The sequence below is a fragment of the Coenobita brevimanus genome, chromosome 72, assembly GCF_032717465.1.
Source record: "Coenobita brevimanus isolate Jiangsu-jjx chromosome 72, ASM3271746v2, whole genome shotgun sequence".
NCBI classification, from domain to species: domain Eukaryota; kingdom Metazoa; phylum Arthropoda; class Malacostraca; order Decapoda; family Coenobitidae; genus Coenobita; species Coenobita brevimanus.
This window is the reverse complement of record NC_137025.1, coordinates 21,444,336-21,467,530: the sequence shown is the minus strand read 5'-3', so window position 1 is coordinate 21,467,530 and position 23,195 is coordinate 21,444,336. Positions and strand designations below refer to the sequence as shown.

At 42.6% G+C, this 23,195-nt stretch overlaps 1 protein-coding gene across 1 annotated transcript in view; it reads right to left on the bottom strand.

Annotated features, from left to right (window-relative positions):
• The window catches only part of Tnpo-SR (transportin 3), a 453,809-nt gene that overhangs the window by 168,836 nt on the left and 261,778 nt on the right, over positions 1-23,195 (bottom strand). The window contains exon 11 of the mRNA XM_080278214.1: positions 16,772-16,999. Within this exon, the coding sequence (XP_080134340.1) occupies positions 16,772-16,999 (228 nt within the window). The remainder of the gene's footprint in view (positions 1-16,771; positions 17,000-23,195) is intronic.

Genomic DNA, 23,195 nt, shown 5'->3' with positions numbered 1-23,195 from the left:
ACCGGTAAATAAATCAATCTAACAGTACTTGTGTTTTGTTTCCGCCAGATTAATCGTGATTTCAGACTATTCAGGCACTTCTTCACATCATATAGTCTGGATAATCGAGCTATCTCTGCATTTCCTTTCGTACTGAGTATCGATTTTCGTATCATCGAGACAGATATTTTCGTACTGTGGAATTTGTCCTGTATTAATCGATTTCGTACTATCGAAAATTCGTACTTTGGGTGTTCGTGTTTCGAGGACTCACTGTATATATATATTGGTGGTAGGTGGGGGCACTCACCAGCCACTCACTCAATGTAGTGCTGCTCTTGGGTGTCTGCCCTATCCTCTCCTCTTTCCTTGTTTCCTTCCATCATCTTCTGTCTTTCTTGCCCTATCCTCTCCTCTTTCCTTGTTTCCTTCCATCATCTTCTGTCTTTCTTTCCTTCATTCTTTCCTCACCTTTCTGCCTACAGGTGACTTTACACTCCCTCTTGTCTTTCTTTCCTTCATTCTTTCCTCTTCCTTCTCCATGTGGGTGACTCTACACTGAATGACTTTTATTTTATTTTTTATTATAAATAACAGAACGAAGGAAGGAAAAACAAATGAGTAAAAAAAATATAATCCATTACTGGTGTCCTCAGTTCATAAAATATCTGTAACAGTTAGACTTGAACAGCTGTGGGTTGAAATTTGGAGGGAAACAACTCTGGGGAAGCGAGTTCCAGAGACATACAGTTCGGGGAATGAAAGAATTCTGCAATATGGCTGAGTGACATTCCAGTCATGAGCGCTACCAGATGCCCGTGTTGCACGAGGGAAGGCATGGAGAGGTGGCACCATGGAAGCAACATTCCTTCTTACTTGCAGGGGAGGTAGTTTATATGTAATGACAGGGTTGTTAATGATTCTAACAGCTTTATTCTGAATTTTGTCTAGTTGTCTTAATGCAACCTCTCCACAACCATTCCACAAGGGTGAGCAATATTCAAGCTGAAAGCGCACATGACCCTTATAAATTATAGCTAACTGCTCATTGGCGAAGAAGTTACGGACTCTGTACAATAATCCAAGTTTCTTTGAGGCGGTTTTAGCAAGCGATCTGACATGAGAGGTCCAGCTGAGGGCACTGTTAAGTGAGACGCCAAGAATTTCAATACGTTTGGAGATGGGAATAATAGTAGCACCGAAGGTAATGTACGAATCTGGCAATATCTGTCAATTAGTACACTGTATATACTTAGTTTTACTAGCATTAAAAGAGACAAGGTTGTTTTGTCTGCATTCACTGATTGCAGATAGATCGTGATTTATGGAGATGGCTGTACTGAGTTAAGAGGTAGAGATATTAGACATTGTAAATGGATGTCTGAGTGTGAATGAACTATGTAGTGTTGAGTCATCTGCATATGAGTGCATGGGATTGTGGGTGACAGATAAGAGATCATTAATATGAACCAGAAATAGGGTTGGCGCCAGAACTGATCCCTGCTGCATGCCGGTGTTAATTGAGTGGAAATTGGAATATACATCATCTACTTTTACTCTTATTTTCCTGTCAAATGGTTTCCTGTACGCCATGAAACCATTTACTACACTGGGAGGTAACCATATAACCAAATTTTGGTGCTTGGTGGTTTAGTGGGTAATTATTGTGGTCCAATCAGATTGTGCCAGTGAAGGTTTATATCCAAGGGGTGGTTGGGGTTTACTGCTCACGTAATGTCACTCAGGGGTGAGTGAGGTTGGTCACTCTTATCTTTAATGTCATGACCAACTGCCTAACCCCGGGTTCCTATGCTCCTCATGGGGCAACGTAGGAATGGATGGATGGATACATACGTATGTGTGTGTGTATGAGAATACAATGGATGGAGATGGTGGATTGTTTGCTCTCTCTGATTAATCTGCTAGCCTACATAGCATGAAAATAACCAACATGCTGTTAATTATAAGAAGAATGATTACATGTATTTCCAATTGTATATATAATTAGTGAAGAATAAATGCTAGCTTTACGAATTTGGTAATGAGAAGTTAAATTTGGTAATGAAAATTGAAGAGTTTGGTAATGTGGCCGTTGCGATCTGGCAACTCTGTTTCCCTGTCACCAACATTCCAACAGTTACTGCCTAACTTCAGTCGCGAGTAGATGCTTATCGCAATGGATGCCACACGTGCTCGTTTTTTGTGAATAAACAGTGAATAAACTGCAATACCTCGCCACTAGACCACACGGGAATTTAGTGTTCTGCAGTGTTAAGAAATTAGAATTTACAGTGCAAAGGATTAACTGTGGAGTGCAAATTGGCGGTTGAAACTGATGGTTGAAACTGGCGTGGTGCAGTTAAGAACAATGTGCAGTGTTAAACAATTATAACTCACAGTGCAAAGAATTACTGTAAGTGCAGCACAACACTGGAGCACTGTATGTGCAAAGAATTACTGTAAGTGCAGCACAACACTGGATTACTGTATGTGCTTCAAGAGCATTTTCACCACTGCCAAAACCTTAAGAAGGTGGCCACAGACGTGCTGTAAGTACCCTGGCTGAGGTACAGTCACTTCTAGTTCCTCATTCTTTGGTTCCTTTTCATTTATTTCATGCTTTATGTCCGTTATTCGTGTGAATAGGGTCATAAATAGGTAGTAGTAGTAGTTGTTGTTCCATAGGCAGTCTGGCCGAACAGCCTAGAGTCCCTTAGGAAGACCACACCCGAGACAGGGCTTTCCCACAGAGCTCTCAAAGAGTGTATGGTGTGTTGTTGGCATAGGTGATTGTGCGTAATGCAGTCTTCCATAATGTGATTAATAGTATGGGGTGCTCTGTTGGATCCTGGACAGGCATCAGCGACAGAGTCATCCAGCCTCCTCTGGTAGCTTAAGAGGGCTGGATGGTGCCCACATCTCAGCCTAGCCAGGTGGACCCTGTCCTCACGAGGGAGATAGGATTCAGAAGGGTGGATGTCAGGAGGCCGTGCATGCAGCTGTGTGTTGTCTTTAAGTGACCGAATGGAGCAGCGAGTGATCTGAGTGTGGATATGCTTCTGGAAGCCGGTCTGAGGTGGCCGAGGGGGAAGAGATGACAGTATTTGTGTATGGTATCGGGTGCTGAGTGTTATTTTCATGTTCCTTGGTGTGAGTGGATGCGCTGCCATGTATTGTAGTGGATGTTGTGGGTTTGTGGAGGCTCCAGCAAGAAACTGGGTGCCTCTCATGTCTAGGTGATCCTTGACATTGAGGACTTTGGCTTCTTGATGTAGGTGGTCTGTGGGTGTAGTAGCTGTGCAGCCTGTAATTAATTTTAGGGCCTTGTTCTGTATGGTCTGTAGAGTGTTGTAGTGTGTTTTGGTAGGGTAGAAGCCCAGGCAGGGCTTGCATAATTCATCACTGAATGTATGTATTGTTTGTATACTGTGGTGGTGGTTTGTTTGTTGTGTCCGAATGTTGTATGGGCAAGTGACCTCAAAGCATTGAGTCTTGGTGTTATTTTATTTTTAATGTTTGTGATGTGTTGTTTAAATGACATTGATGTATTATATGTTACACTATGGATTTTTGGTGTGTGTGTGTGTGTGTGTGTGTGTGGTAGGGGAGTGTTGTTTATGGTGCAGTATGGGATGTGACTGTGTTCTGCTGTCCAGTTTGTCAGAAGGGTCATTGTAGATTTGGCTGGGGCTATTTTGAGCCTGTTTGTGGTGAACCATTCATGTAGTGTGTTGAGGTAAAGTTGAATGATGTGTGCAGCTGTGTTTGCATTTTGGTGTGTACATGTAAGTGTTATATCATCTGCTTAGGAAGCTGTGTATCTGTGGTGTGTGGGGTGTGGGTACGTCGTGCATGTATAGGTTAAAGAGTGTAGGGGACAAAACAGATCCTTGGGGGACGCCGTTTGTGAAGTTTCTGATGTTGGAAGACAGACCGGCAAATGTTACGTGTGCACATCTGCCTGCTAAGTAGTTTGCCAGCCATCTTTTTGTGTTATTGTGCATGTTTCTGTTGAGTATTTTATTTGTGAGGTTGTGGCGGGGGATGGCATCAAAAGCTTTGCTAATGTCTAGTGTGATTAGGAATGTTCTGTGTGGTGGCCTAGCTGAATTCATGCCATCGAAAACTCTCTGTGTAAGGTCTGTAAGAAGGGTGTTTGTGGAGTGTAGTGGCCTAAAGCCATGTTGTGACTGGGCTAGTGGAATGTGAGGTGTGATTAGCTGTAGTACCAGTCGTTCAGTGACTTTAGAGGGGGTGCAGGGAGTGTGATGGGGCGATGTGAGGAGGGTAACGTGGGGTCTTTGTTGGGTTTAGGGATAGTGATGATACTGCCATCCTTCCAGATGTTGGGTATTATGTTGTGTGAGTAGCTGTAGTTTGATATGTTGGTGAGTGCATGTATGCCTCGTGGTCCTAGGTGTTTAAGGTGAATGTTGTTTGTCTGGTCCACAGGCAGATGAGTGCTTGAGGTTGTTAATGATGTGCTTCGTCTGGTTGTAAGTGAAAGGTGTGTGGTCTGGGTCTGTGGGGAACTGTCTCTTACGTCAGACGATATGTCGGTCTTCAGGATGGGGGTTTAGATGGCTGACTTGTTAAAAGTGACTGATGAGAGTGTTCACTTGTTTGTTTGAGGGTAAGGTGTCTGTTGTTGTGATGGCAGCGTGTGATTGTGTGGTGTTGCTGTTGGAAAGTGTGATGCTGTTTAGTGTTTTGTAGAGTTTGCTGATGTTTGTTTTGTGGTCAACTGTTCGGAGGTAATTTTTCCAGTTTAGTGTTTGCTGTTCTGATATTTTATTGTTTATTTGAGTGTTGAGTTCTTCTATTTGTTGTACGGTGTCGTGTGTATGGGGTGTTGGGGAGTGTCACAGTGTGTCCCGTTGTCTGATGAGGCCTTGAATTTCTGGTGTGAAGTTGGGGTTGTCTCTCTTTCTGTTGCCTCTAGGGATGTGTCTTTTGTCTGCGTTTTGTATAATTGTACTGAAAGTGTGCACAGCGGTGTTGATGTTTGTGATGGGTGTACTGTTTAGTGTTTCGAAATGTTGTTCTGTTTCAGTTACAAAGGCCTCCCAGTTGGCTCTCTTATAATTAGTGTAAGTGTCTTTGTGGTCAGCTGGGGTGATTCTGGTTTTGGTAGTGATGATGACTGGGAGGTGATCAGAACCTAGGGTTTTGACCACTCTCCATGATGTAGTGGGGACGAGGTTTGGGGAGCAGAAGGTGATGTCTGGAGATGATGGGAGGAAGAGGGCTTGGTGTGGGATTTGGGTATGTTGGTCATAAATAGGTTTAAAGAAGTGCTATGCATGTCCAGTACGGAGTTATTTAGGTGGCTTTTAAAGTTAGGCTGGGTTAGGGTCCTTAAGTACCAGTCCAGGAGCCAGGTGCCCACTTTCCGGACGGGACCACTTTCCAGACATGCCTTTGGCTCTATTATATCTGATAGTAGAGGGATTACTGTAAAATCAATCTTCAGGGTCAAAGCATGAACAGCCGCCATTAGGTGACCAAGGCCAATGCATCCAAAGATGTTGGAGCCTACATAAACAAAAACGAAATTAGGCGCGGGATTTTTTCTCTCTCTGCCCGGGCAGAAACCTCCATAGCTGGGATGGAAGAGGGATGGAGGGAGAAGAAGAGCGGGGATGGAGGGAGGACAAGGAGAGCTGCATATACCACCACCCCTGCATTCAGAGGCACTTGTTTCTAACCTAGGGAGAGGAGGAAACACTTAAGACAATATAGGCATACCCCAGTTTAACGATCTAATTGGTTAGGTAAAATCCCATCGTTAAGGCGAGGTATCGTATGTTGGGGGAACTTTTAACAGGTATTTCAATGTGGACCGTTCACCAGCCTTGGGTTTCCCTCCAAACCAAGTCCAAAACCCATCCAGATGACCCCGAAAAAAGGTTTAAAGGCAATCTAAATGGCCTAATAGCTATCAAGGAAGCTAACCTAAGCCTAACACCTGTAAATAACTCATTAAAAGCAACAAATAAAGCCTGAAAATCATAAGAAATAGGTTAGAAAATATCAAACACCTCTCATCACTTTCTCCCCAACACTCAATCATTCTCCTTAAACCCAATCTCCAGGGGAGGGTCAGAGGGGTGTGGTGATGGAGTACAATGCAACGATTCAGAAGGAGCCGATGGAGTGCGATGCAATGACTCAGGCGGAGGCGATGGGGTGTGATGTGCTGACTCAGGCAGTGGCAATGAGGTGCGATGCAATGGCTCCGGGGGTAGCAATGGAGTGCGATACGATGATAGAGGAGGTGATGAGGGAGACAGCTGTAATGTCTGGTGAGGTGGCGAGGAAGACTGCTGAGTTGAATGATGAGATAGTGATGAAGTAAGTTGCAGTGGCTCACGTTGTGGTGAGGGAGACAGAGACAGTGGCTGAGGTGGTGTGGGAGATGGAGGCCAGGGCGAGGAAGGCAGCAATGGGGTGGCGGAGTGCCTTAGTGAAGACACAGGTGACACTGGAAGTTAAGCCCAGCACAGGGCTACGTCCTCGGCAGGAGGTGTCCCTCGGTGTTTCTCTGCTGGTTGAAGGCTGGGGAGATGCTCTGCTGGTTGAAGGCTGGGAAGATGCCCTGCTCGTCGAGGGCTGGGGAGATCCTTTCTGGGTCGCTGGCGTGGTAGGGGCCTACTTGAAGAAGGCTGTGATCATCATCTGCCTGGCCACCCTCTTCTTCTCATCAAGAATCGTCCTGTAGACTTTCTTCCCCTCCTCGAGCCAATTAGCTGTATTCCTGCTTCGTCCTGGGAGGGGGGTCATGTGTTCGCATTAAATCAATTATTTCCTCCAGCTTCCTTAGCATCTCCTTCAGGATTCTGATTTGAGAGCTCGGACCTCAGGCACAACCTCCTCCTCCTCTGCCTCCTGGTGCGCCTGCTGGATCTCCATATTGATCTCTTTGTTGCTGAGCTCCTCCCTGTGGCTCTCAAGAACCTCCTAGACGTCATTCTCGTCTGCCTCCCCAAAGCCCCCCTCGTGCGACAATAGGACAATATCCTGCCGCACACATTCAACAGCCGGAGCTTGCACACCCTTGGGGAAGCCGGTGAAGGATTGGACACTCTGGTCACAGCTTCTGCTACACACCATTCATCGTCGCCTGGCTAACCTGGTCCCATGCAGCAGTAATATTCTAAGGGCGTGGCCTAAGGTGTAACCTTTCCAAAACTGCTGCATTGTTGTCCTGTCATCACTGTCACAGCCCCTTACCAACTGCTTCATCGTGTGGCGAAGGTACTAGGCCTTAAAGGCTGCGATCACCCCTTGGTCCATCAGTTGCAACAAGGACGTGGTGCTACGGGTAAGGAACACCACCTCAATATTGCAGGCCCATTCCTTCATTGCGGGAGGATGGCCAGGCGCGTTGTTCACCACCAAGAAAAATCTGTTCACAAAATTTTCACGTGACGCATACCTCTTCAGCACATGAGAGAGGTACATGTGGAAATACGACGAACAGATATCTCAAGTCAACCAAGCCTTCTTGTTCGACTTCCAAATAACCCCATGGTTCTCCTTAACATACCCCACCAGAGCCCTGGGGTTCTCGGAGTGGTAGACAAGGAGCAGCTTCAACTTGAGGTCGCCCTTGGCGCTGTCGTCCAGCAGCAGCGTCAGCCGGTCCTTTGAGGCCTTGAATCCTGGTGTACACCTTTCCTCCATTGCCAGATATGTCTTGGAGGACATTCTCTTCCAAAAGAGCCCAGTCTCATCAAAATTCAACACTTGCTTTGCACTGTAGCCATCCCTTCGCGATGATGCATTTCAGTTCATCAGGAAACACTGCCGCCGTTGCCATATCCGCACTTGCCGCCTCACCATAAATCTTCACGTGGTGGAGATCTGCCTGCCTCTTGAACCGGTCAAACCACCCATGGCTCGCCTTAAGGGTCTCACTTTAATCAAGATCACGCCTGACCTTTCATTCGTCCCAGAGCAAGAGAGTCTTTGTGTATATTATTGCCTGGCTCATGGGTGCCTTGAGCAGGTTCTGATCTTCCACCCACGTGCAGAGCATCCGCTCCAGCTCCTCTATCGCAGGCTCTCACTGGCGGGTGATACGGGAGACGGAAAAGGTTGCAACCTTCCCAGCAGCAGCCTTAATGGCCTCCTTCTTCTTGATGATGGTGGAAACAGTCAACTGAGTCAGATGGAGAGTCGATGCGATAGCACACGCAGCCTCGCCTTTGTCATACTGCTTGAGGATTTCTAATTTCACCTCTAGTGACACAGTCTTACCCATACGCTTTCCGGGAACATCACCAACACCACCACTAGCAGGCCGCCTACCACCATGACTAGTGCCTCCACTAGCAACAATATTAGCCCCACCACATGCAGCACCCTTACCAGACATTATGACACTTATTTGGGCCAAAAATCACACAATATTGCGCTCCACACATGATTAGTATCACTGCTCTACTCATGGAATTGCTCGAATACAGTTATGATGCACTACGATTGCAACTTGTGTAATGGTGGTGATGCATCACAATGAGTGGTGGGCGAGCATAAGGGAGATCCTCATTCTCAGATGGCCGGTGAGAGAAAAGCGATATGGGTGAGCGTGGGGTGAGCGTTTCTGCACGTCCTAAGAGGCAGGCGGGCTCAGCTGGCAGCGGGAAGGTGCACGATTCAAAATTTTGGCCTGTCGTCTGTAGGTGCAACATCAGAGGCCCCATCGTTAAACCGGGGCTCGCCTATCGGGTATCGGGGCCTGAAGGTATCTGTAGCCCCATCACTAAGCCAGGGTATCGAATATTGGGGCACCACTGTACAGTAATCCCTCCACTATCCGATGTAACAGAGCCAAAGGCATGTCCGGAAAGTGGTCCCGTCTGGAAAGTGGGAACCTGCCTGATGGACTGGTACTTAAGGATCCTAACCCTGCCTAACTCTGAAAGCCACCTGAATAACTCCCTATCAGACATGTATAGCACCTATTTAAACCTATTTACGACCCTATTCACATGAATAATGGACATAAAGCATGAAATAAATGAAAAGGAACCAAAGAATGAGGAATTAGAAGTGACTGTACCTAAGCCACGGTACTTACGGCACGTCTGTGGCCACCTTCCTAAGGCTTTGGCAGCGGTGAAAATGCTCTTGAAGCACATACAGTAATCCAGTGTTGTGCTGCACTTACAGTAATTCTTTGCATTGTGAGTTGTAACTGTTTAACACTGCACATTATTCTTAACTGCACCACACCAGTTTCAATCACCAGTTTCAACCGCCAGTTTCCACTCCACAATTAATCTTTTGCACTCTAAATTCTAATTTCTTAACACTGCACAACACTGTAAATTCCCGTGTGGTCTAGTGGCGAGGTATTGCAAGTTATTCACTGTTTATTCACAAAAAAACGAGCACGTGTGGCATCCACTGCGATAATCATCCACTCGCGATCGAAGTTCAGCAGTAACTGTTGGAGTGTTGGTGACAGGGAAACAGAGTTGCCAGATCGGAACAGCCACAATACCACACTCCTCAATTTTCATTACCAAATTCGCAAAGCTAGCATTTATACTTCACTAACTATATATACAAGTGGCAATACCTGTAATCACTCTCCTTATAATTAACAGCATGTTGATTATTTTCACGCTATGTAGGCTAACAGATTAAGAGAGAGCAGATAATCCACCATCTCCATCCTGTGAACCCTCATACATGTGAAAAATCCATTTGGTAATGCATTATTCTGATTCATTACCAAACAAATTTTTCATTACCAAATTGGCCGACATTTGGTAATGAAAAATACCAAATGGCAACCCTGATAGGGGAGGGGGGAGGGGGGAAGGGGTGAAGGGGCCGTGGTGTAAACAGCTGTTCGGCGCCGTGCGGCAATTTTAAATTACGGGGGCTTTCTTTTTTTTTCTTTTTTTCTTTGGGGGGGCCCCCCCCCCCAGGTCCACAATGTCCAGTAAGTGGGGTTCTGGAAAATGGGCATCCGGATAGTATAGGCATTACTGTACTTCATTGTTACAACATAATTTTTAACACTGTTCAAATACTGTACTGTACACTTTATATATCTTATTATTTACGATCTTACAAACTAAATATGTTCACTTTGAACTGTTTATTTCACTTATTACTTATCACCCTCAGTCTTTTCCTGATATAGGAAAATTTGGTCTGGTCGGCTCCTCGACTCCAGTAAAAGCGAATTCTTGTATACTTAAGTCCATTATATTGAGGTTTTACTGTACTGTACTCTTGTAAAATATTCACCGAAAATCACGTTAACATGTCATAACAAAGAGACTCGGGCATGATCCCTCGGAATGCTTGCTCTGTGTGTTTTGCATGATTTAAATATGATTTATATAACTTTATTAGTCAATTTTTATTTTTTTCTTACCGAACATTTTTCTACAGCAAGATATAAAATTTTTGGTTTATGCCCACCTTCAACTCGTCATTTTGACTTTCTGTTTTCTCTGTTTTCCATTTTTTGAACATACTGCAATAAAATACCACCATTCAGCTTCACAATAACCCCACAACCAGCATCCTATCATAAAAAGTGTATTTATACTGACTGACCAAAGAAGAAGATCGCGAAGCGAATAAGCATCCGAGAATCATAAAAAACTGCGCATCTTTTTCCTTTCACCTTACCACACAATAAAATGCCGATATAACCATAATCTATGTATCAATGTAAAGGCAACTTATTGTAGTTTTGCATGGTTTAAACCAGATTTATATATCTTTATTATTCTTTTTATTTTTTGTTTTTATCCATCCATCCATCATCCAATCCTACACTGCCCCATGAGGAGCATAGAAGCCCGGGGCTAGGCAGTTAGTCCCGAAATTTAAGATGAGAGTGACCAGCCTCACTCACCCCTGAGTGGCATTGCATGAGCAATCAACCCCAATCACCTCTTGGATATAAACCTTCACTGGCTCAATCCGACTGGAGAGCAATAATTACCCACTAAACTACCAGGCGCCAAAATCTGGTTATATGGTTACCACCCAGCGTAGTAAATGGTTTCCTGGTGTACGGGAAACCATTTGGCTTGTCACTCAGTACAGAGTCGCCCACAGGCAGAGGGAAGAGGAAAGATTGAAGGAAAGAAAGACAGAAGAGGGAGTGTACAGTCACCCGTAGGCAGAAGGATGATGAAAGAATGAAAGAAAGAAAGACAGAAGAGGATAGAAGAGCGGAATGGGTAGACATTCGAGAGCAGAACTACATCGAGTGAGTGGACGGCGAGTGCCTTTACCTACCTACTAACTCCTTTATTTTAGCTCTTTCTTCTTCATTTGAATCTCTCCTTATCCAAACATTTTTGAACCCCTCTTTGTCTGATTATTTCCATGTTCTATTGGTGATTTCATTTACCATTACATGGGACTTGAACTTTACCTTCAGTGGCCTTGCCCCTCCTTCCTCGTATTTTCCTAACCTAAACACTTCTTCAATCTCTTCTTGAGCTTCATTGTTACCCTCCATAACTACTGATATTATTTCTTTAACCTTACTCAGTTCTTCTTTTTCTCTTTCTGATCTTACTGTCATATTTTCTTTTACTCCTGAAATTATTACAGTTTTTCTTATCTGCTACATCCCTGACTAAAGATTCTCTACTTTTCAGTACCCTAACCACTTCCTTCTCCACCTTTTCCTTGTTTTGTTGATCTATAATCTCTTTCATATTTTCATTTCCTTCCTCCTGAATTTTCTTCCACCCCTTGTGTTGCTTCTTGATTTCCTTAATGTGCTCATCTTGCATCCTTGATATGGATTCATACTCATCTAGTTTACTTTTCATCCTGTCTCATTCTTCTTCCAACCTCTCATTTTCCCTCTTGAGCTATTTTATTCCATTTGAGGCAGATTCATTACTCACTTTTAATTCTGAGACTTCTGTTTCTTGTTCATCAGTGTGTGTGCAAACATTAGGAAAGGGCAGACACCCGACAGCAGCACTACATTGAGTGAGTGGATGGTGAGCGCCCCCACCTACCACAAATTTTTTATTTTTTACAGAATATTATTCTACAGCAAGGTATAAAATTTTTTGTTTTTTGTTTAACTTCCACTCGTTATTTTGACTTTTCGTTTTCTTTTTCTGTTTTTGAACTTATTACGATAAAGTACAACTTATCAGCTTTAAAATGACACCAAAACCAACATGAAAAGTGTATTTACATGAAACAATCAATGAAAAAATATCACGGTGCGAAGATTATGGGTCAGCACGAGAGTGGCTGACTCTAGCACAGGCATAATCTGCCCGGCCCGGAAAACTGACAGAATTAACAAATTGTATTAATATAGAAGTGTATCATATGTCTAAGTGATATGGGATTGAACTGTTGGTCACCCTGCCTTGAATGGCCTGTCTTGCTGTGCTGAATATGTGGCAGAGGAGGATGGTTACCTGTTGTCACAGTTTCAGTTCATTTGCTTAGCTATATTATGGTGGCAGTTTCTTCAACAGTAAGAAAGTACACTAATCTACATACTGTGAAGAAGATATTAAAACCTCCTAAATTCCAATGACCAAATACAGTATTATGTTCATGCTGGCCTTACAATATTGTGTGGTATGCCTGAGAGTAAAAAGTGCCAAATCTGGCATGTTTTCTTTCTAATAAAATCTTATCACACCTTTACGAAGAAAGCTTGTGAGGAAAACTAGTACAAATAATTATTTAATATGAACAGGCATACACTCGACCCTCCATTTCCCGTACCCCTATTTACTGGATTTTTTATTTCATAGACACTGGCAAAGGCTAGGGCAATATTACCAAATGCCGGACATAAGCCTATACAAGCCCGGGATTCTCATTAAAATCTGGCCATTATTTTCTCACATAAAACTATAAGCAGTCTGCTGCACAACACAGTATAATTTTAGCATGATTTAGACTCGATAAAGGCCATTTGTAACACACACAAGAAGATATTTTCATACATGAAAAGCATCATGGCCACCATCCTGCTTCACCCCTCCAATTCTTTCTAATTCATGGCAATATCCCATTTGCCTCTAATGTCACTATAAATAATTTACTGTACAACACAGTAAAATTTATGTAAGGCTTGGACACAATAAAACTCTTACGTAATAAAAAAAAAAAATCCTTACGGACAAAGTCAATGGTATCCATTCTGATTCACTGAATTCACCCGACTCAGTGCGACTAAATATCAAATTGGCATGTTTAATTGTAAAATACAGTCTTTTAATTTTTTTCACCACAGAGGTTCATACACACCTAATTATCTGAAATCCTGTAAAAAATACTTACTATAACTTATTTAAAAATTAAGGTTTCAGAGCTAAAATGTGCCAATGTTTGCAGATATTTCCCCTTCAGATCATCAGCACGCCTTGACAGACTTCTAAATTGCATATTTATTCTGAGTACTGTACAAATAAGTGTATCTGCATTGTAAATCGATATTCATACAAAACAAAAGTCTGTCGTGGCAAGTTGAGGCTAGAGGCAAAACACATCTGCTAACTTAGATTTTCGCTCTGAATCCTGATTTTCTATTATTAAATTTTTTACTGGATTTCAGATAAATACGAGTGCAAACCTATATGGTGATAAAAATAAAAATATTTTCCAATTAAAACTGCCGATTCGGTCCAAGACTGAGATTACATTTGGTGATTGCATGTTTGTATCTCGGTCAGCTGATGAGTGGTTGCTCACCTTGTGGTGTTTCATTCCTTGTTCATTTTCCTCTTTTTCCTCCGTTTTCTGATCTTCTTCTATCCTCAACATTCTCATCAACAACTGTCTAACCAACCATTCTTAGGGCTGTAGGAAACAAAATACCGCTGAACACAAGAGGGGTGTCCGCTACTGATGAGAGGGGGATATTTTAGCAGTCTCCACTAAACCTGCGAATCGCTAGACTCACATTGCACAGAACTCAGGTACCCACTTTCATACTTTCCATTTATACTGGACTAAATGGGGCCCAAGCCATTCCGAAAAAAGCAAAATTCCGATAAAAGCGACAACCACACCCCCATGCTAATCTGGACTTTTTCCGATATATCAGACATTAGTCCTGATTGCACCAACGGTTTTTTAACTGTTTTCACTACTATTGCAGTACTGTACTGTGTTATACCTTCACCACATTAATCAAGTGGTATAATATATATAATAATACAGTACTGTACACTGACAAACATGTCTTTTGCTTACCTTACTTGATGTAGTGCAGCCTACTTCTTCCTTAGCTTTTATCATTCTTTTTCTGTGCTTGCCCTCCTCTCTTCCTATTTCTCCCATCATTTCTGTCACTACTTATTGTTTTTCTTTCCGTTACAGGTGGATTTACATTGAGTGACAAGCCAAATGGTTTCCTGTAAGCCAAGAAACAATTTACAACACTGGGTGGTAACCATATAACCAAACCATACGTGCTCCCTACGTGTCAAGTGGGTTGGTGGAGGGTTAGTGCCCCTCCCTGTAAAACAAATAACTCAGAGTCAAATGGCCACCCCGTACGGGATTATGGCATCTGGCAATAGATAGATAGATAGATTGTGGTGAACATAGTTGAAGTGGTCATTCAGTCTGGACTGCTTCTGGCTTTATCGGACATTTTCCGTTGTTTAGGAATTTAGTCCGGTACCTCCTCGAGTCTGATAAAAGCGAATTCCAGTCTATTGAAGTCCATTATATTGAGGTTTTACTGTATTTATATTTATGTTTATGTTATTTCAGTATGTAATGCATTTATATTTATGTTACTGTGTTAGCATTATTATTTTATGTACTGTGTATGTTAGTTATGTTGGTATAGGTAGCCTACATTCCAGAATGCTCTAGAATATTGGAATTATTCCCGGACAATATTGGAGAATTTGGACAAAATATGGTAAAAGTCTGGCGAACAATATGCAGGCCGGACTTTTGTGATTCCTGGACTTTTGGGGTTCCCGGACTGGTCTCCCCTCACTTTAGTCCGGGAAATGCAGGGTCGAGTATACAGTACATGTGCATTGACAATTATTCCTTTCTTCCATAATAACTTCACCAAAAAATACAGCAGCAAATCAAGATCACCATTACAAGTGACGAAGTTCATTCATAGAATTCTACTCTTTACTACATCAGGTTGCAAGGTACTGAGTATTGCCAATCAGCCGCTTGACATGTAGCAGGTTCGTATCTCTGCAGGTGCACTTAAATACAGTACACTGCTACTAAATTTATGGTATAATCAATCATCACCATCCAAACTAAATTCCCATGTAGTGGGGAGATTCGGTGAAACTCATCTGATTAACCTGAGGACAAGAATCAAAGGTGAGAAGAAGCCCCAGGTACAATCTGCCTTAATATCTTCCGAAACTCTTCAGTGCGGCAAAAAATTATTATGCTGCTTGCAAAGCAAATGCTGAGTAGTAAAGTCACTAAATCAATATTCTCCCCTCCATTTCAACTTTTTTTTAGTAAAATTTTACAACACGCAAGGGAATAGATGAAGAATAATCTTTACCTGATTTCAAAAAGTGACAAAGCTTTATGTGGTATGTCTCTTTATAATTAGTACTATACTGACATTACTAATGCCAAGTGCATGGCCCTCACATCAGAATCAGGAATCAAGACCAGCAAATCTAAATCTGCCTGGCTGGCATGAAATAGCCTAACTGCTGATAAGATGTGGGGAAGTTCTGCTGTATATGATGAAACAGATACATCAAAAACTTACCATAAATGCCAACAAAATTTTGCTATTTCATTCCAAGGATCTTCTATAATGGGTTTTAATTTTCATATACTCTGCACCTCCTTTATCAGAATTATTCTATATTTCCAAACTTGCAACAACATAATTTCCGATATAAATATCCTGAATGGTTTGCTTTCAAGCTGTCCTCTGCAACCTCCAAGAGATGAGAGCAAACAGAGCTGTGGAGTCGGGGTGAAAATGAGTCCGGTTGTATGAGTCCGTCTGTTGCAATGGCAGCAGGGGCAGAGAGAGCACTGCTTGTGGTGTACGAAGATCCAGAGAGCAAACACACAGAGGTAATTTCATTTGTGAGGTACTGCGCTGCATGGGTGAGGAGGCAGTGTGGTGGTGGGTGTGAAGTGGTGGGCACGGTGAGGCAGAGTGGTGGTGGGTGAGGGAGAAGAGCTAAAAATACAATACATTTTCTTAGCAATCATGGAAACACAGGACGGACAAATATTAACAAAAACCGACCAAGGTTTATAAACCATTCATTACGGTACTCTACATTTGCAACAGACACTGGAGTTTTGTGAGCGCGCATGGGAGTGACTGATGGCTTACGCTTCATGTCACCCTGCCTGGGTGACAGAATCACATTCAAGGTGTAAAGAACAAAAATATAATTAAATGGTACAAAATAAAAGAAAAAAGAAAAAAGTGGAAAATTGAGAAAAAAAAATGATGCAGTAATCTAGGCAGATGACAGCAACCAGAGCTAATATACAGGACTACCATTGCTCAGGTGATGGAGAGGGATGCCTTCACATGATGGCAATGATATAACTGGGCAGTATGCTGCCCGGTTATATAAATGTCTCTTACTTCCCTCCCTGTCCCCTGACAAGGGGATGGTGAACTGCAGGAGATGGGCAACTTCTATCTGCAATCCACTGGGTTTACATTCAGATGAACCTGGGGCTATTCCTCCTCCTCCTCCTCCTCCTCCTCCTCCTCCTACTACTACTGCTACTACTACATTCCTCAAGAAAACAAATGACAATATCAAACCCTGAGCAGTATCACCTCTATGAGTTTGCGGAGGTTGTTGATCTGAGCGAAGCAGAGTCGCCTCATGTCTGCCTTGATACGGTGAGGTGGAAGACGGCCCAAAATCGACGCCACCCCCTTCAAAAGCCCAACCACAGCCTCGTTGCTGACACTGAGGCAATCCAGTGATGACACAATTTCCAGCAGCCCATCAAAGTGTTGCTCTATGTGGTCACGGCAGCTCTGACAGATGGCATCCAGGGCCTAGCCAAGGGGATAAAAAGGAATCATATCGCCGCAACGTTCTGTAAGTTGGAGCAAAAAACTTTTCACACTGAAACCAAAATAATCATATAAACTGGGCCACAAGATCATATGAACCAAAGCACAATACCTTTTACACTGCACCCAAAATACATACGATCACTATCATACAGGCAAGAGCACAATACTTTTCATACGGTAAACAAAAATATAGGAATGTGAACATTTTATCAAACACGGGTTTCACTTGAGAGCTAAATAAGATATCTGAGTATGTTCACACTTACACTGAGAGTCATAAAGAAGAAACAGATCTATGAACTGCCTTGGCCATAACCTCCCAAAAGTTGCCAATTCTCACCTGATAACTGACTACATTAACCCCTTAACCGTGGGGCGTCACTTTCGTGACGCTTGGGCGTAAGGGATCATACCGCGGGGCGTCGCTTTTGTGATTCTGTGTTATTTTGAATTCACCCAGGCTTCCAAGTGGGGGCTTGTATCATCTATCAGTACTGCCAATGTCCAACACTAGTCAGCACTCCTAATCTCATCTGTACTCCCATCCATTGTTGACAATTTAGCCATTTCTCCCCATTCTTGACTCCCCTCCCTACCCCCCATCCATTACACTATCCTCTCGCCTGCCCGGCCGTGCTATGCTAAGTAAATCTTCCCTGGAATTTTTCACTGATTCCATCCATTGAAATAAGCCCTATGCCCTATTCTTATACCAAATAATATATACAAGAAAGAAATAAGGTAAGTGAGAGTGCCATACACCTGGAATTGGCTAATTATCACCTGACAACACCTCACGTGCACTCGTTCGCTAATTTTTGCTGTTTTTTTCCCCTTGAAATATGCCATATAATCTATTTTCGTAATAAATATACATATAAGGAGGGAAGGGAGAAGCCTAAGTGATATTTACATTCACCTGGAACTACCTAATTTATAATGTAGTGTCTAGATTTCCTGCCAATCATTTCAGTGAAATACATAGCTGTTTCAAAAGCTACGCTGGTAGCACTGAATAACCCCTCAGTAGGCCTCAACCCGGGCTGGCCCTCCTTTATCAGTTCTCTCTCATCTTTCGAAGAGGAGGTACGGCTCATCCTCTTGCTGACTTCAGGGCCTTTTTTCACCCCCATGCAAAGGGCCCTGTGACCTTTACCCCCTACTAAACCTCGTGTGGAAAGAGGTAAAGGGATGACAATTGATAAAAGAGTGACTACGATCTTTCTATTGAGTAAAACAGTGCAAGTGGAATTGTAAATAATGTGTAAATAATGTGTAAACAGCAAGTGAAAGTAATGAATGTAAATATATGTGAACAATGGAAAATAGTTTTATAAGTTACTTCAAGTGACAGTGCATAACACAGTGTAAATAAAATAGAAATGTAAATAACGTAAATAAAATAGAGAACGTAAATAGAAATGTAAATGAGTAGTATTATAAGAATACGAGTATATACCCTAGGAGTAATGAAAGTGAAAGTTTCACTATAGCATGTCTGAATACTATGAGTTATGAGAGTGAAGATGAAAGTGACATTCACTCTCAATGCCAGTATACAGGACGAGAAAGTGAATGCTAAGTATTTTACTGAAAGAAATTGAATCCCTACAGTGACAATAAACTAATACTACTGAAGGAAACTTATGGATAAAGACTGTAGATATATATGTGTTATATAGTAATAGATATATAAAGTGTGAGGGGTTTTATGAATAATAAATGACAGAGTACCAAGAGCGAACTAGCGCAAGTGCGGCGGTCAGACGCGCTCATAATTTTCATTGCTTTCACAGTGTTTTTTTTTTTTGGAGTATGGATCCCAAACTACTTGAAAATCATAGAGTAGTGTTTATAGTGTTAATATCTGGCTGTGGTAATCATATTACCAGTTGTCGGGAAGTGTAAAGTGGAGACTTCGTTACCCAACTTCAGAGGTCTCCACAAGTCCTAAGGTAACTGACGAAGGCTCAACAAACATTCCAGGAGAAAGCTGAAGGTATGTGCCATAAGCATATATAATTTTAATATTCTAGGACTAATAACTGATTTTTGGCAAATATTTTTTGAGAGTCTGTCGGAGCCCGAATAACCCCGCGGCACACACAAAACATCGGTAAACATGCCCGCGGTGTAGGGGTTAAAAGTCAGTCAACTAAACTACTTTTTCTTTATGTGCTTCAAGTAATAATGTAGTCACAAGTACAATATTATTAAAATCTAGGATACCCTGATATATGATACCCCAGCTTAACTATCTATCTATTGCCAGACGCCTCAATCCCATTTAGGGTGGCCACAAACAAATCGCCTCCAAGTCGCCCTGTCCCCCACCATTTCACTGCCCTGCTCCCAACTCACACCCCCCTCTCTCATATACCTCTCCACCCCATCCCTCCATCTCATCCTCGGCCTCCCCCTCCCTCTTCGCCCCTCCACCTCACTCACATACACTCTCTTCGTCAGTCTTTCACCCTCCATCCTCTCCACATGGCCAAACCACCTCAGTGCGTTCCTTATAACGCTTCCTATCACATCCACATTCACACCACAACGCTCCCTTATATCCTCATTCGTCAGCCTGTTTCTCCATGTGACTCCACAGGCTCCTCTTATATAACTCATTTCCATTGCTCTCACTCTTGACTTGTGTCCTTCCAACAACGTCCAAGCTTCACTTCCATACGTTAGAGTTGGTATCACAATACTGTCATGTAGTAACTTTTTCACTTCCATGCTCACTTCCCTGTTTCTTATCACTGCTTTCAAAGAACCAGCAACCTTTCTTCTCTGCTGTATCCTTTCAAGCACTTCACCCTCCAAACCTCCATCCTTACTCATCACACTACCCAAGTACTTAAACGTACTCACATTTTCCAATTCCTCACCATCCAACCTCGCTGTACATTCACTGACTTCACCTCTCTCAAAGACCATCACTTTACTCTTCCCTACATTCACCTTTAGATTCCGTTTCTTACACACTCATCCACCAAGCCTTGCAGCTCCCCTTCGTCTTCACTCAACAACACAGTATCATCTGCAACAACAGTACAGGGAGTTTCCAAACATTATCCTCTCTCACCAGGGCCACTCCAACATCCACTACCCTACCTTGTACCTCTTTTATTACCCCATCCATGTACAGATTGAACAACCATGGAGACATGACACATCCCTGTTTCAAACCAACTTTCAAAGAGAAAAATTCACTTAGTTCACCATCCACACGCACTGCAGCCTTCGCACCATCGTACATATTTTTCACAGCATTCAACAACTTTCCATCTACCCCATATATTCTTAACACTGTCCACAATCCTTGTCTATCCACCCTGTCATATGCTTTCTCCAAATCCATGAAAGCCGCATACAATTTCTTTCCCTTCTCTAGAAACTTTTCCACTAAAGATCTAAGAACGAATATCTGATCTACACAACCTCTTCCTTTCCTAAAGCCTCCCTGTTCTTCTCCAACTAATTTCTCTGTTCTTTCTCGAATTCTGTCAATAAGTATCCTACCATACACTTTTCCAATTATACTAAGAAGACAAATGCCCCTATGATTACCACACACTTCTTTTTCCCCTTTTCCTTTGTACAAGGGAATAATTATACCTGACTTTCAATCCTCCGGGACTCTACATTTCTCCCAGGCCAATCTGCACATCTTCCACATCCATTCTACTACTATCTCTCCCCCATGCTTCAGCATTTCACCACACACTCCACCAATTCCTGGGGCTTTCCCCAATTTAAATTTCTTCATTACTTCCACAACCTCTATCCTAATGATTTCTTCCTGTCTTCTCACCTCCTTACTTCTCCCAGCCATTCCCCAGCCACTTATACACGCATTCCTTCCACCGTCTATGTTCAACAATTCCTTAAGGTGTTCTCTCCATCTGCTCACTTTTTCTCCCTTCTCTACTAGTAATCTACCATTTTTATCTTTCACTCTCCTGCTAACTTCGCTTCCACCCTGTCTAACTCTTTTCACCTCTTTCCAGAACATTTTCTTACAGTTCCTCCACTTTACACTCAAATTCCTGCCAAATTCCTCATCCACTCTCTTCTTATTCTCTCTTACTAATCTTCTCACCTCTTCTTTTCTACATATAACTCTTTCTTCCACCTCTCAAGTTCTTCCATGCCCCTATTTCTCGTCCATTCATTGTATACTTTCTTCTTTTGTGCCACAGCCTGTCTCACCTCTTCCGTCCACCACACTGTTCCTTGCACCCCCCTTCGTCTTCTCTTCACCCCACACACCACATCACATGCTGCATATATTTCTTCTGTAAATATCCTGCACACACCTTCCATGTTCTCCATCTGCTCCAATTCATATTTGCCCAGTCATTCTGCTACTTCTCTCTCATATTCTGCCATTTTCTCATCCTCTTGTAACCTTTCCACTCTCCTTGTAACTACTCCTTCTTCCCGTCCTTCCCTTCTTCTATTTTTCCATGTTGCTTGGATCTTGATACTGGCCACCACCAAGTAGTGGTCAGAAAGTCCACTCCCTCAACCTCTATAAGCTCTAGCATCCATTACACATCCTTGCATCTTTTCATCCATACATATAAGCAATCATTGCCTTCCTTTCATTCAGTTCACCATCCACTCTTCTCATCACTCGCCATGTATACCTGTGGATCATTTTGTGCCTGAAGAGGGTATTGGCTATCACCAACCCCCTTCCGGCACAAGTGTCCACTAACGCACTGCCATTCTCATCTATCTCAGCAGGCACACCCCACTCACCAACTATTCCATCCACCTTCACATTCCCTTCTTTACCATTCATATCACGAATCCAAAACACTCTCTCATTCCTTACAAACTTTTCCATGCACACTTCTACATTTGTCCAGAACTCTTCTCTCACTCTGCTTGCACAATCTTGCGTTGGCGCATACACGCACACAATCGCCCACATTTGTATTCCAACTTTCAATCTTATCCACACAATCCTTGACCCAACTGATCCATACTCTCTTATGTTCTTCTTCCATCTTTTACTTGCAACAATACACACTCCTTCTTTTGCCCTCTCATTCTCACCTACTCCTGCACATATACCCCATCCATACTCCCAATCTCTCCTCTCCATTTAGTTTCAGTTGCACTACATACATCCACTTTCGCACCATCAAGCACCTGGACAATCTCTCTCTCTTTCACCTCATCATTCGCACCCCTTACATTCCATGTTGCAATCCGTACCATGTCCATTGTCCGGTCCTTGGTCGTCATCTTTTGGTCAGTCCTTGTCCATGGCTTCTTGTTCATTTTTTTGGTTAGCTGTTTTCCGGGGAGGGGCACTAACCCTCCACCAACCCTATTGGTCGCCTTGTATGACAAGCAGGGATACTGGGGGAGTATTTTTGGAAATCCCCCAACTTTCTTCATGCTATTTCGGTTATCCACGAATTTTTCGTACAATAATTAAAACAAAATTATAGTTTTCAAATAAATAATTTTCATATACAAGAAATAAATAAAATATTAACATGCCTACTTGCTGCCCGTGTGCATACATGTGTGTGTGTGTGTGTGTGTGTGTGTGTGTGTGTGTGTGTGTGTGTGTGTGTGTGGAAGGTCGGTCTACCACGCACCACACGAGTTTGAATTCGACAGTTGAACCGTGCATGACTCCCGAGTCGTTATTTGTGGCTTATTTTTTTACCTTCCAGTGATTGCTTGCCTTGTTTGCCACCATGGGGCCTAAGCATATTGCTAGTGATGCATGTGGTAACACACCAAAATGGACTCGTAAAGTGATGTTGCTGACAGAGAAAGTTAAAGTGTTGAGCAAACTTAGGGAAGGAATGTCAGTGACAATTTGCTGTCAGGACGATTCCCCGTCATTTATTTACATACCAGTTTATTTAGCAAGTACAGTACACTAGTTTTTTACTTATATGAGTTATAAAATCCCCCTGAAAATGAGTTATTCAAGTACAGGTAAGCCCTTAATTCACGCGAGGGTTAGGTTCCCAGACCCTTCGCGTATGTGGTAAATTCGCGTATATGTTCTGCCCGTGTGTGCACATAATTACGCATGTCTATACGTATATTACATCAGAATAATACTGTTTATGCACTACATACACCTTATAAACTAGCATTAAGTATTAAAAACAACAAAAATGTAAGAAATTTAAAACTG